This window comes from Protopterus annectens, chromosome 14.part0 (genome assembly GCF_019279795.1).
Source record: "Protopterus annectens isolate FY-2018-M chromosome 14.part0, PAN1.0, whole genome shotgun sequence".
Lineage (NCBI taxonomy): Eukaryota > Metazoa > Chordata > Ceratodontiformes > Protopteridae > Protopterus > Protopterus annectens.
Genome location: NC_056748.1, coordinates 739607872 through 739621992, shown reverse-complemented (window position 1 = coordinate 739621992; position 14121 = coordinate 739607872). Strand labels below are relative to the sequence as shown.

General features: G+C 34.4%; 1 protein-coding gene across 2 annotated transcripts in view; it reads right to left on the bottom strand.

Annotated features, from left to right (window-relative positions):
- Window positions 1-998: 998 nt before the first annotated feature.
- Window positions 999-14121, bottom strand: part of SCD (stearoyl-CoA desaturase) — a 110379-nt gene continuing 97256 nt past the window's right edge. For both annotated transcript variants that reach the window (XM_044056481.1, XM_044056480.1), the window contains exon 6: window positions 999-2371. In XM_044056481.1, coding sequence (XP_043912416.1) covers window positions 2172-2371 — 200 coding nt within the window. In that variant the 3' untranslated portion in view covers window positions 999-2171. The remainder of the gene's footprint in view (window positions 2372-14121) is intronic.

Genomic DNA, 14121 nt, shown 5'->3' with positions numbered 1-14121 from the left:
TTTCTGTAAGCATGTGGCTAACAACATATGTAATGTTGTACTCTGTTCATCATATGTATGTATGAATAACTGATGATTTTGCTTATGTAGTTTTATATTACACATAGAAACACTAAGAAAATGGTCACATCAATAATAACACTTCTGCAAGGAACATAAATTTCCACTAAAATAACATACTCTAGGAAGTTTTTTTTTTTTTGGGGGGGGGGGCAGCTATTTCTTATATTGACTACACACACACACACACACACACACACATATATATATATATATATATATATATATATATATATATATATATATATATATAGTCACCTAATTACATAAGTATGGATTTTTTTAAGTAGCATTTATAAATTAATGAAAACCACTTAATTTTCACTACATTTAAATTAAATTTTTAACATTATAACTGTGTTCAGAGCTTAACCCTGATGCTGTGGTAGTGTCAAACATTTGATCATCTCATTAAAAGTCTCAGTGATGTTCATACACGATAATGAAACAAGTTATCCTTACTTTGGCTAAATGAATTACACAACACTGCAAGAAAATCAGGAGATTTCATACTTTTTTTATGGAATGAATAATACCAAAAAAAATAGAGGTCTGATTCTCTGTGCCCTCCCGATTCTACATATTTTGCATGCATCACCTCGATTACTGCTCCATAAACAATGATGGTCCCCAAGGCAGGAGGGATAGGTCAACATCTCCAACTGGATTACATATAACAAAAAGGATTTCTGTGGTCTGATCTATGCACACAAAACAAAAAGGACAAAACCTTATTTCAAATGAAAAACATCAACAAATGTGACCATAGTAAAGGATCACATTTATTGATGAGTGGTGTTACTCCAAAAAGAGTGTTTCTGGAGTTTTTGTCACAGTTAACTCAAGCCAAGACAGACATTAATGTTGTAAGAAAAAAGTGCATTTGGACTTTGTGTCAATTGTATATCACTTGAAAGAAAAGACACTCTTACCCAGAGGAAAATAAATGCTTTTAATTTGGACAAGTGAATGTATCACTTGAAAGAAAAGACACTCTTATCCAGAGTAAAATGAATGCTGTTAAGTAGGAAAACAAGTGATTTTTAATTAAATTTTAACAACCAAAGAGCCATTCCTAATGTAATAACCTCACTGTATTCTGATGACCCGAAGGACAGAAAGGCACCTATACAATTTATTTCACGAAGACACCGCTAAAAAAGTGGTCGGCCCTTTAAAGCACAATAAGCATTACATTACATAAAAATGTGTGCAGTGTGCACATAACTGCACAGCCCTGTGAAAAAACTTCTGGATGCACAACATACTGGGCTTACAATTTTCAATCATCTCGACTCAGATGAAAAAAAATGCAGTTTATGAGGGAAAGATTGTATTACATGGAACTTTTTATTTGTGAAGAGAAGAGTAGCTTACAATTCAAAGACCCTCAAAGATTTTCCAAATTTAGTGAGCAATGGCCTACAAGAATGGAATGTGAGAGTCTGTCTTCTCATATAATGTCCTGACTGGATCCATAATTACTGGTAAAGTTGTTTCTGAATTGCTGCCCAGTCCAACATCCACACCACAAACCATATCCAGGCACCCCTAACCTTCTGCCTTGGTTTTCTTTATGGCAGTATAAGAAGGAGAATATTTAAAAGGGAAGGATGCAACTCCCTATATATATTACCTTTTACTTATTCCTCTTCTTCTCTTATTCATTTTGAGGTTTTCTTTCCTTTGTTTCGAGGGTCAGTTCGGCCTACTTGTTCTAAGCGTTGACATTTTGAAAACTATTTTGAATTGTTCTAGCCTGCACATATTACTATTATTTTTGACATGTTAACACATAAGTGCTACAACACCTGAGGCACAACACACAAAAAGCAGAGTGGCAGGTAACAGAGGAAAAAAAAGTGCAACTACTATTTCAGATTATTTGGGTCCTCACACCTCAGGCAACAAACAATCATTAATGTGTTACACAAATGGCTACAACAAATTGCAGCTGGAATGACTGTACTGGTTTTAATATGAGTTCTGGGCACAGTTGAAAAACACTGGAGAAATTTCATTTTTTACAATATTCTCAGTGGCACTGTCTAGTTTTCAACAGTCAGCTTCATATTACACACATACAAAAAGTACGTTATCAGAAAGTGTGTTCAGCCACTCTTATCACTACCATCTCCGGTGCGCATTCTGCGTGCGAGGACAACCTCCTTTGAAACTTTCTTGGGGTTGTTGGCCAATCTCAGGATACACATAAGGTCAATGAAGCCAGTTGTCAAATTATGTCTCCAGCCAAACTCACTTGTGGAGTAATCGTAGGGAAATGTGTGATGGAAATTATGGAAACCCTCTCCTGAAACAGAAGAAAACAAACAATGCAAAAGAGATCACAAACAGGAAATGTAGCTATTAAAGACAAATCTTCTTCATCAGATAAAATTGTCACTGATATCAATGTCTGTCAAGCATATTTAATATTACACTGGTATTTAAGTGTGTGCTTCCAAGCATTTGTGCCTTTTATTCTTTCTGTGAATCTCTTGCGCTTATCTGTGTGTCTGTCCCTTTATTTCCATTAATCTCTGTGACAGCTGTTATTTTAAGTAATGAAAACATGTCACCATCTTCTGTGATCTATACAAAAAGGCCCACAAGCAAAGGACCTGTTTGCACATCCGCATAAGATGTTTTTATATATATACATACACATACAGAAAAATTTAGTTAACTAGCAATTTCCCTTCTGGGTAGTAGAGGATGCTTTGATATCACATTTGCATTTAACATTCCTAAATGCCCATTAGTGAGTGGTCAGATAATTGCTGTAAAAGGCATTGCTAAATTTAAATTCAAACTACCAAAAGTGTATTTCTTTAAATTTTGTTGACTGGGTTAGTCCCACTAGACCAATGGCCTCTTTTCATTGTAGACCCAAGGTGGTATTCATACCGGTTAGGGGAATTTTGGCCAGGTCACTGGGGAGTTTCTCCAACTCTTTTCAGTAATTGTCAGGGGATCTTTAACATCAACCTGAGCTGTCACATTTCCCTACGATTACTCCACAAGCTCAGGCAGATGACGGCTTGGTTCAACATCTCAGACAAAGGATGGCACAGTCAGGAGTGCATCATCACCCTTATGCTGCACTGCAGTGTCAGTACTGGGAAAATTAATCCATCTACCTGGTATAGGAATAGGGCTAATGTTCTTCTGATCTTCCAACACCAAAGGCAAGTGTCCTACACACTGAGCTACTGACACTGCATACTGCAGTTTCTTCAGCTGTTATTTGAGCAAGTAAGGAAATGGAGAACAGAAAATGTATATAATGCAGTAGAATTACTAAGATTAATTCATTGTTGGTACAAGAGGGAATGAAGTTACCAAAAAGGACAACTGCCAACTGAATAACTATCATTTGGAAGCATTTGCACATGCTGTGAAGTCACATGTGAAGACTTTGTGCAGTGATTCCATGCACAGAGTAGACAGCCGAAAGCCCTAGGGAGCAGGACAAGTACATCAAAGAAAATATCATTACCACAAGACCTGCATGACATCCGTGGTGGTGCAGCAGTAGCATTGTTGCCTCACAGCAAGAAGTTCTCCTGTTTGACTCTTGGCTGGAGTGTGGGGAGTGCCTTCTGTGTGGAGTGTGCATGTTCTCCTTACGGTTGGGTGGGTGTTCAAAAGACATGCGTAAATGGGTGTGCCTTCTTTGAAGGTTGAACGTCGAGCTGGCACCTTGGTGTTTGTGAAAGTCTACTGCCAATCATTAGCGGACTGGAGTTCCGCTGTACCGACCCCTAACTGGGAAAAGCCGAAAGACAAACAACAACAACAACACCTGCATGAGCAACTGAATGTCTGTGTTGAAACAGACAATTAATGCAAACTGATTAAAAAGGGAAACCCAGCAAAATACGCGCCAATCCCTTATAAAGAACCATTGCAGCAATATATTCCTGGCATCACAAAATTCAAACATTTTCTAGCTTCTAAGAGTTAGGAAGCTGATATTTTAATCTGTATTATCCACTTTAAAACCTTGTAGGACTGTAGCACCCTAAAATTCTACTGTAACTTCTGCAATTTCAAACATGATAAAATAATGAAAAGACTATGAGATGAGATATTTTAATTGTATTGATGATATTATTGTAGTTTTTTTAGACTAATTCATTATTATCCTTGCATAACTCAATTCCTAGATATTTGAAGGTATATTCTTGTTTCCCTATAATGTGATTCCCCTTTGTCTGCAATTCTTCTTTTTTTATTTAAAATTAAAAATTTTGATTTTGATTTATTGAAATGGAGTTCCGAAGTCCTGTAAAATGTGTCAATTAAAATATCTAATTATTCTAATGTCTCTTTTCTATTGGATAATGTTAATAATATGTCATCAGCAAAGAGCATTACTTTAGAATTGTATTGTTTATAAACAGCTACTCCTTTGATTTTTGTATTCTTACATATTGAATCTGCCAATATTTCAATGGCCAAAGCAAATAGAATCGGTGACATGGGAGATCCTTGTTTAGTACCCTTTGTTATATGTATAGATTCAGAGGTGAAAGGACCTAGCTTAACATATGCTAAATTATTTCTATATATATTCTTTAGTAGATGAACAAAAAAAGGAGGAAATTCAAATAACATCAGAATTTTGAATAAATAGTGCCAATTTGGGGAGTCAAAGGCTTTCTCTATATCTAAGCCAATTATGAGTGTTTCTTTATTTTCTTTATTAACATTATCTATATAAGATAAATTATCTTTTTAATATTGTCACGTGTGTGTCTATGATATATAAATACAGTTTGATCATTATTTGTTGTTTTGGATAGTGGTATTTTCATTCTGTTAATTAATATTGTCATAAATATATTACAGTCATTATTTAATAATGATATAGGTCTATATGAGGTACAGAGGTTTGGGGATTTGTTTTCCTTTAGGATTGGTGTGATTAAGGAATATATCCAAGAGGGTGGTATTAAAGCTTGTGACTGAATTTCTAATAGAGTTTTATGGAAGAAGGATTGTATCTTTGAAGGAAAAAGTTTACATATTTCCATAATTATGCCACCTATACCTGGAGCTTTATTATTATTACCCTCTTTTATTGTATCTGTAATTTCTTTGTAGGATATGGGTGCTTGCAGATCTAGTTTTAATTTTTCTGGTATTTTTTTATATTAGAACCTTTTTTCATCTAGATTTAATTGATCGATATGTATATTTTCTTTTTGGAAATGTTCCATATAGTGATTTTTATAGGCATCAGGAATGTCACCTATATCCGAGACATTTTTTTCCTTTCTTTTCATCGAAGATACTTTTAATGTTATTAGCTTTTGATTGTAATTTGATTCTTGTTGATAAATTATGTAGATATTTAGTTTTTCTAAAGCTACACTAGTTTTATGTGTTAGAATTCAGTTGTATTTATTGTTTAATAGTTCTACTTTATTTTTCATCTCCAAATGATTTTGATTTTTTTCAGCTTTTACTGGTTTGTACACATTTTGACGTTTTAGTAGCAATGAATTGTGATCTGAAAAGGGGCAGGGAGTGATTGAGAAATTAATGATTTTAGAGTGTAAGCCATGGGCAGCAAATATTTTATATATTCTAGTTTGGGTACCATATCTGTGATCTTGATGGGAAAACAACATAGATTTATCTTCTTTAAATTTGAAAGTATCTACAAGATGAAATTATTCTACCCACTTGTTTAAAGCTTTTGATACAGCAGATGTACGCAGCGGTCTTATTTGTAGTTTCAGAAATATCAAATACACAGTTAAAATCTCCTCCTAATATTAAGTTACCTTTATAATTATTGGAAATGAAATCTAAGTGTTTTTTTAACAGTTCCTGATCCAATGCCTGGGAACCAGGATTGATTGGCTAAGGTCCATATTCTGTTACTATACTTAACTATTACTAATGCTGTAAGGCCTTCTTTAACTTCATACATATACATGGTTTCAGGATTAATCACATTTGTTTTCCATAAAATTGTTACCCCTTTTTGTCTTTGTCTTATAAGTGGATTGTGCCAATATCATGTATTCCTTAGGATTCCATTTGAAATTGTCATTTGTTTTGAAATGAGTTTCTTGAAGGAAGACAGTTTTTGCTTTGTTCAGTTTTAAATATTTAAGTAGATTTGATCTCTTGCTAGGATTGTTTAAGCCATTGGTATTTAAAGATAATAAAGTTAAATCCATCTTAGGTTATTTAGACTATGTATTTTTGTTTTATTGTGACTTTTAAACATTTTCCTCTGATAACTATAAAGTATATGTTTGACCTTTTAAAGGAAATTATCAGTTTTATAATTTGAGTGTTTACCAATAAAGTAATGTTTTGGTCAGGCATACTAAAAACGCTTTTGTGAAATAACAAATTTAAACTAATAAATGTTAACAAAACTAAGATCTGCACTAGCCATGGAATGAAAATCATTCCTAATCTGATGGATAAACCTAAGTCCAACAGATTATCAATCATACCTTGACAATCCAGAACATCTGAGCTCCATAAATTTAATTATCATATGGAGAATATGTGTAATAGGAATAAGCAATATTTATATTATTTTGAACAGATACGGTACTACTGTAGATTAGACAGAATTCTAATACAATATAAATAAATGTCTACATATTGTATAAGCAATTAATATTTACATGAAAGATATATGACGAGCAATTCACTCATAGTAAAGTAGGATGTATCATATATAAAAACCTCAGTAAAAGATTATAGCACACAGTTATTTAACATATTCACCCTTATTGATAAAGTCTTTCAAAACTTATTACTTAATATAAATAGATGGTAATAATATTTATACCTAATGTTTATAGTACAATGTATTTTGCTAGTGATGAAAGTTAGTGCATTTTAATTATCAGTGCACCCCCCCCATTTCTTACACATAAGGATTTTCTTATCTGTCATTTCCTATTATAAAATGAGTGAAATTATAGGTTAAAAACAACTAATTCACTTATTGTGATTAATGATTACAAGTTCCCTTTCCATATTCATAAATTGCCATTTTTATGGCATATTTTAAATGGCAACATTCTATTTTGTATAATCAGCAAAGGTTAAACTGTGTGATTATTGTCAATGTAATACTATTTGTTCAGAATGTGATTGTTACATTCTGTGACATTTAAAGTTCAGGCTTCTAGTTTTTCTCTTGAACAACTTTGTCAGTTTGATGTCATGTATAAAACATTAGTTACCTCGGTAACTGCTTAAGTATCATATATGGTCAAGATGACTTACAATTCAAGTTAAAGCAATTACATGCCTTGTTATGCATATTTACTTATATAAAAAAATAATCATGCTTCCCCTTGATGTTCAATGTAGTGCATGTAATTTATGACAAGTTAAGACAGTAGTGTTATTATACACAAGTCCATGTTATTAAATCCTGTCTTTAATGTTTAAATTCAGCAGACTGCTTCATCTTATATGACGATTATATATTTTATGTCTAGATTTACTAAAATCATACATTACATAACTATTGTGTGTGGGTTTTTTTTGGCTGTTGCTTAGTTATTTGAGAGACCACAAGCTGTAATGTTAATTCTTATTATTAGCTCCTTCCAAGCATGTTTATACAGTCCATCGACTTTAAATTATGAGCCCTTTCTCGTTTCTTATTTGTTATAAGTATATTTCCATCCTTACATACACACATGTCAGTACTTCAAGCACGGGCAACAATGCCCATCCAGTTTTGCCAGAATACCATTCACTAGTTCATGTGGTGCGTTTCCAGGCTATTCTTAAAATATCCAAACCAATATTTGTCTTGTTCCATTTTACCAGCTTGTTCCATGTAGTGGCCAGTCTGCCAGTGAACCAATCAACACACTTTCCATTCCCACAGATATTTCCACGAAGGAAATCTGATGACTCTTTAGCACTTCCCGGCAACCCCAAACACCCATAGAATGAGGTATCCCCATATGCCCAACACATCTGAGCAAGCTCACCTCCCAGACTACTGCAAAGGGTACTGCATAAGATTAAGTGCTCTTAGTCTTTCACAATAACTGAGACTTCCACTCTTATGTAAGTCCTTGATGTGTTTGGACCAAAATACATTTTAAATATAAAATTCTGCTTATTATTATTATTTTTTTTTATCAAGAATCAACTTAATGAGCTAAACGAAGTGTTGGGATACCATCAATATGTGTACATGTGGTTTAAAACAGTCCTTTTATTTTATATATATATATATTTTTTTTTTGTTTTGTTTTTTGTTTTAAAACCAAAAACCTCATTGCCGAGAATCATCTTGGAGGCTCCTCAGAGCCATTAAGCATTATCATCACTCTGTCTCCGTTACCATAGCAACCTGGGAGCATCTGTTTCTGTTAGTGTGTCTGTGTACTGCATACCAGAGGCTTACAATGCACCTGAAGCAAAGCTTCACTTCACTGCAACTTCAAGCCTAAATGCCCTCCCTTTCAGTGAGGCAGCAGCCAGGAAAAGGACAGGGAGCAAACAGATAAAAAAAACTCCCAACAAGCCACCACAACAAGAGACAACACACTCCTCCATCCCTCCTACCTCTCACTCAGCAGACGTACAAACAAACCAATCTCTGCTAAAATATCCCAAATCACAGTTCTAGCCACCCCCTTCCCCTGGATCCAAGCTAAAACACCAAATGTCTCTTCCTAATACACAAGCATCAGTAAACCTTGGTCACAAGCTGCAACCCACAGCTTCCTGGAGACACAAATGACAACATATAACAGCTGCCAGACACAGCTGCATCCACATACACCAGCTATGACACCTACCATAATTGGTATTAATTATGTTTAGACAGAATAATAATGACATTTGTACTAGCTACCAGACACGGCTGCATCCATGTACACCATATCAGGATCGATCAAACAGCACTTGAAGCTATGATACCTGCCATAACTGATATTGACTATGTTTAGGCAGAATAATAATGACATTTGTACTAAGAGCTTGCTACTATTATTTAACCAGGATATACATAACATTTATAAATCATACTTTAACTGAAGAAGGCATTAGTCTCCATGACAGCATTTTTTTTTCAAAACACTCTACTGTTACTGCTATTTTATATGATGTTAATTTGTTACATTTGAGTCTGAACTCTGATGAATGGTACCTTGTTGAATTACTTAATTAATTACTTAAATTATTATAAGTAAAATCAATGAAAAATGAACAAGATAAGTATTCATTGAGTCAAGTACGGGAATAGAAACTTCTATGTTTTTATTATATGTTGCTTTGTTTGGCTTATATATAATGTATGTAGTAACCCATCTTGACCTACCTTTGTTTGTGAAGAATTATTGGATTGAATATTCTGAATAAATTACTATTTCTCAGTTGTTTAAGAATCCCTCCTTTTTTTTTAAATAAAAACAGATGGCAAGTGATGTATCATATCAGTTGATACTTTGAGAGATGTAGTTGTAAGAGTTATTTTTTTGGGACAGCTATCTTGGAATCAGTTTTTTATTTCTTCTTTCTAGCATCTGTCCAAGGATTTCTTTCTTTTATTCTTTTAAGAGTAGGGGCCATCCATTCCATTTCATCTGGGATAGACACTACATTGTTGTTTTTGATGAATATAGTAGCTTCTTCTAAGTCATTAAAGGTTCTCATCTCATTGGCAAAAGGTATTTTTATCTTGGCTGGAAAGGCCATTTGTGCTTTAATGTTGTTTTGTTTTAACAGTTTTATTATTGGCCAAACGTTTTTCCTTTGTTCTAGTATTCTGGAAGAATAATCCTTGTCAAACTTTATCAGGATTTGATTGTATTTTAAGGGTGATTTTCTCCAAGCAGATTTTAATATTAGTTCCTTGTCCAGAAATGAAAGAAATTTTATAACTGTGGATCTAGGTGGAGTATTTGTTGAGTTAAAAGCAGGTTTCCTCAGTGCTCTATGTGCCCTTTCAATTTCAAATGAAAGTCCCTATTTCAATTCTAAAAATTCAGGAATCCAGGTTGTTATGAATGAAATAATCTCTTCTCCTTCACTGTTTTCAGGCAGACCAAACATCCTTATGTTCTTTCTCCTTTCCCTGTTTTCTAAGTCATCTATTTTATTAAGCAGCCATGTATTCTGTTTAAGCAGAAATTCTTTTTGGAATTCTTCCTCTCTGAGTCTCCCTTCACTGTCATTTAGAGAAGTCTTAAAAATGTGTTATTTTTGTATGGTATTGCTGTAATAGTTCCTTAAGAGTATCAGCCTGTTTTTGAGAATTTAATTTGATGTTTTCTAAGTCGTTTTTAAAACCATCCATCTTCAAAGAAAGTTCCTGTAAGGTAGATGTCATTAATTGCAGTTCTTTTTTCAAAGCAGCATCTGGATGAGAATTCCTTGAGATGTTCATATTCATTGACTCAATATATCTCCAAGTTACTTGACAGGAAAAATATTTGTATATCTCCACCAAAATTAAGATTTATGTAGTTTAGTAGTTTATCTGTAGATTTCTGATGTTTTAAACTTGAAAATAATAAAATGTTCCTATATTATTATACTAGTTTATGGAGCTCTCAAATTCACTGCTCTCAGTTGGCCATCTAGGCTCTGCCCCTCTTTTTAGCAATATTTCTGGTACTATCCTTCATATGAGGGTTTCTTTCTTTATAATTTAATGAGTTTTTTTTCTTTTATTGTAAAGTTTATTTACACTTGGGACCACCAATTAAGTTTATATTCGAATTTCCCATTATACTTTATCCTGGGTTGCACTGCTATACAGTTACTAAATAGGTGCAGAACTCCTTTGTGAAGCTACTCAATATGTCATCAATAAACATGATACTGTCACATGTGACTTCTGAAACCTCATCATAGAATTTGGTGAGATTAATATGTCTGAAATCCGGGAATTCAAGATATTAGATGCAGGGTCTTTGTAGATTTTGACAGTGAAAGTCACTGGCACATGGTACAGCTTATCCAAGAAATGAGATATTATGGAAACAGTGCTTGAAGTGGCAATATTTGTAAGGACCAGATCGAGAATATTATGCCCTCTAGTGAGTATGCTGACTATTTGATACAGAGAGCTTTTGTTTATTAAATCTAAGAACTGCTGGGCACTCTCCACATTGGACTTACAGGTGCTCCAGTTTATTGTGAGGTAGCTGAAGTCTCTAAATATAATGGTGGTGTTGTTCATAGAAAGTAAACATGAAATGTGTTGTTGGAAGTTCAGTACCTGGCAAGGGAGCATTTCCTCATTCAAATAAAACAGTATAACCGTCACTGCTACTACCTTCAACTTTCTTCATTAAGTAATGCTTTCAAATAGATCATTAGATTGTGTATGCCCTGGATTCGATATAACATTTGCGTAACCCCCATTTCTCAGAAATGTGTTTAGATTCTACGTTTTCTTTCTTTTCTTGAACAAGAAACTTTATTTAAAAAACACAGACTTTACATAAAAATGCAACTATTTATAGTAAAGAAAAATACATTTACATTTTCAAATAATAATATGCATAAAATTTCTGCTGGTCAACCATACATGCTTTCCCACTTCCTGCAGGTGCCCAAATTGAGGAGTAAGGGTATTTTCAATACATGTAAGTTTGCCAGCTGATTTTGTCCATACACTCCGAGAACTGCACTTTGATTTTCTTTAAGTTTCCCATAACTTGACCTCACTCATCGGCAATTTCTGTTGTGGCCATTGCTGTGAGAAATTAGTGTCTTCTGCGCACTTAATTCACTGTTGATCAAATATCCTTGGGAACAAGACTCGCTTTTCCAAACTCTTCACTGAGGAAGTTTTTGATTTACATTTTCTCCACTTTATTACAAAGAAGCATATGCTCAGATTCCATCTTGTAGCATGCAAATAGTCATTATACAATAAATCATTACAATTCAAAAATGAGCACACCGATTGAACAACCAACCAGCATTCCCACTGTGAATCAAGCATATATCAACCGAAAAAAGTCTGGCTGCTGAAGTATCATTGAGTGTACAGACTTTCTATCGGAATATGCTGAGGGACAAAGCAAAATATTACAACAATCAGGTATATTCTGCAAAAGTAAGCAAACAGAAATCTGCATGACTTTCCTTTCATGTTTGCACTGTTCTTCATAAATCTCTTTTTAACAGTTGAAAAAAAAATGAAGAAAACAGCAAAGGAGATTCTGTTTTCTCTGTCGTTTCTCCTACATCGATGTACTGTGCAAACTTGGGAATGTACGTCCCATATGCATGTATAGTACATTAGTATAGGGAAGACATGACAATGCAGAAGAAGATCAAAGTGCCATTATACTAATGCATTATTTAAGAAAGGTAAGCAATTTCTTTCTTAAATAATGTAATTGTATAATAGTAATAATCTACTCCTGTTTGTGGGTATATCAGGATTTACCCATGGTTGGCTTTATTTAATCAAAGTTTTTAATTATTGTTGTCTGTCAGTTAGCTTAGATGATTAAGGAGCTGTGAATGAGTTGTTTCCTGTTGTCCAGTGATGCAAGGTTTGACTCCCTCAGCATCTACTGTTAAACTGTGTGACTCTGAGAACGTCACTTAACCAGACACTGCTTCTGGACTGAGCCTGAAAATGGTCCATGGAGATGAGTGCTCTACCCTGGAAAATAACTACAAATAAATCACTCGGGCTTCACCCTCATGATCAAACTGTACCAACCGTGGGTGAAATATAATAAACCCATCCACAGTCATGGGGTTTTGCTTAAATACACACACACACACACACACACACACACACACACACACACACACACACACACACACACACACACACACACACACCCTATAAACATCTGGGGTAGGTTAGGAGACTTTTTTGGAAACAAACCAGGAATGAAAGAAAGAGCTCTCAAAGAGACATCTAGCTCATAGTTATCATGTTGAGGGACATTGTGTGGCATGACAACATCTGGAATCCCATGCCTTACAAATATAAAACTTCAATGCAGTAATAACACCTTGACTTGTAATATCACTCAGTTTAATGATTTTTATAAATATCAAATAATGATCAACATATATAGAAGGTTGGTGTTTACTAGCTAAAAACATTTTTAGCAACCTTGGATCAGAGTCTTCCTACAACTGAGTATGACCTCACTGTCTCTACTGGAATACTATTTTGGAATGTGTTACTCATAGTGTGCTACACTAGCTCTTACTAAATGTATTCTTTTAAAGAACCAGATTGATGCTCAAATTGACGTTGCTCAAATATGCAGTCTCTGTATTGTCAGTAGGTGTCAGTTATTAGGGCTTGTTATAGATGCCACTGTATTGATAATATATTGTAATGTAATCTGTGCATCTCCTGCACACTATGTCCTTTGGCTCACAAAGCTCTTTAATATTCAGCTTATGCTCTGAAAGGTGATTGCCTTATGCATCCTCAATAAAGTTCTCAGTACCCTATATCTTGGTGATACCTCAGCTGATACTTTACTGCTGCACTGTATTAACTGTTATTCTTGCTTTCTGTGCCCAATAGTAGTTTCACCTCACAGTAATGCCAAGTACTTTTGGCGAACAGGGTTAACATTGAGTACAGATGTGATATCACAGCATGCTAAAACACGTTGGAAGCACTACTATTATGAATGCAGTATGCAGCTAAACATCAATTCACATCAAACCAATAAAATATACTTAAGACTACAGAAGCCACTTTACCTATGTAACATTTAGAGTATAAAGTGGACAGAATGCAGGCAAGAAAAATGTACAGTTCTTGTACTGTTTGAGCAGACATATGTACACTAATGTGCGCATATACACATAAATACTTACTTATATACATACTTGGAAGTCAGCAGAATAGGCCATCAGAACTAATGCATGATTGTTCGAGTATAGCACATAGCTTTTGCCTCGCAGCACAATGGGCCAAATTGACCTTGGCATCCTACACTGTTTTAAAGGCATTGGCCTTCACATCCCACACTGTTTTAAAGGCCAGTCACCGACCTTCAGGACATGATTTTAAAGTGCTGACACTTTCTGTCATATTAAGTATCTCCT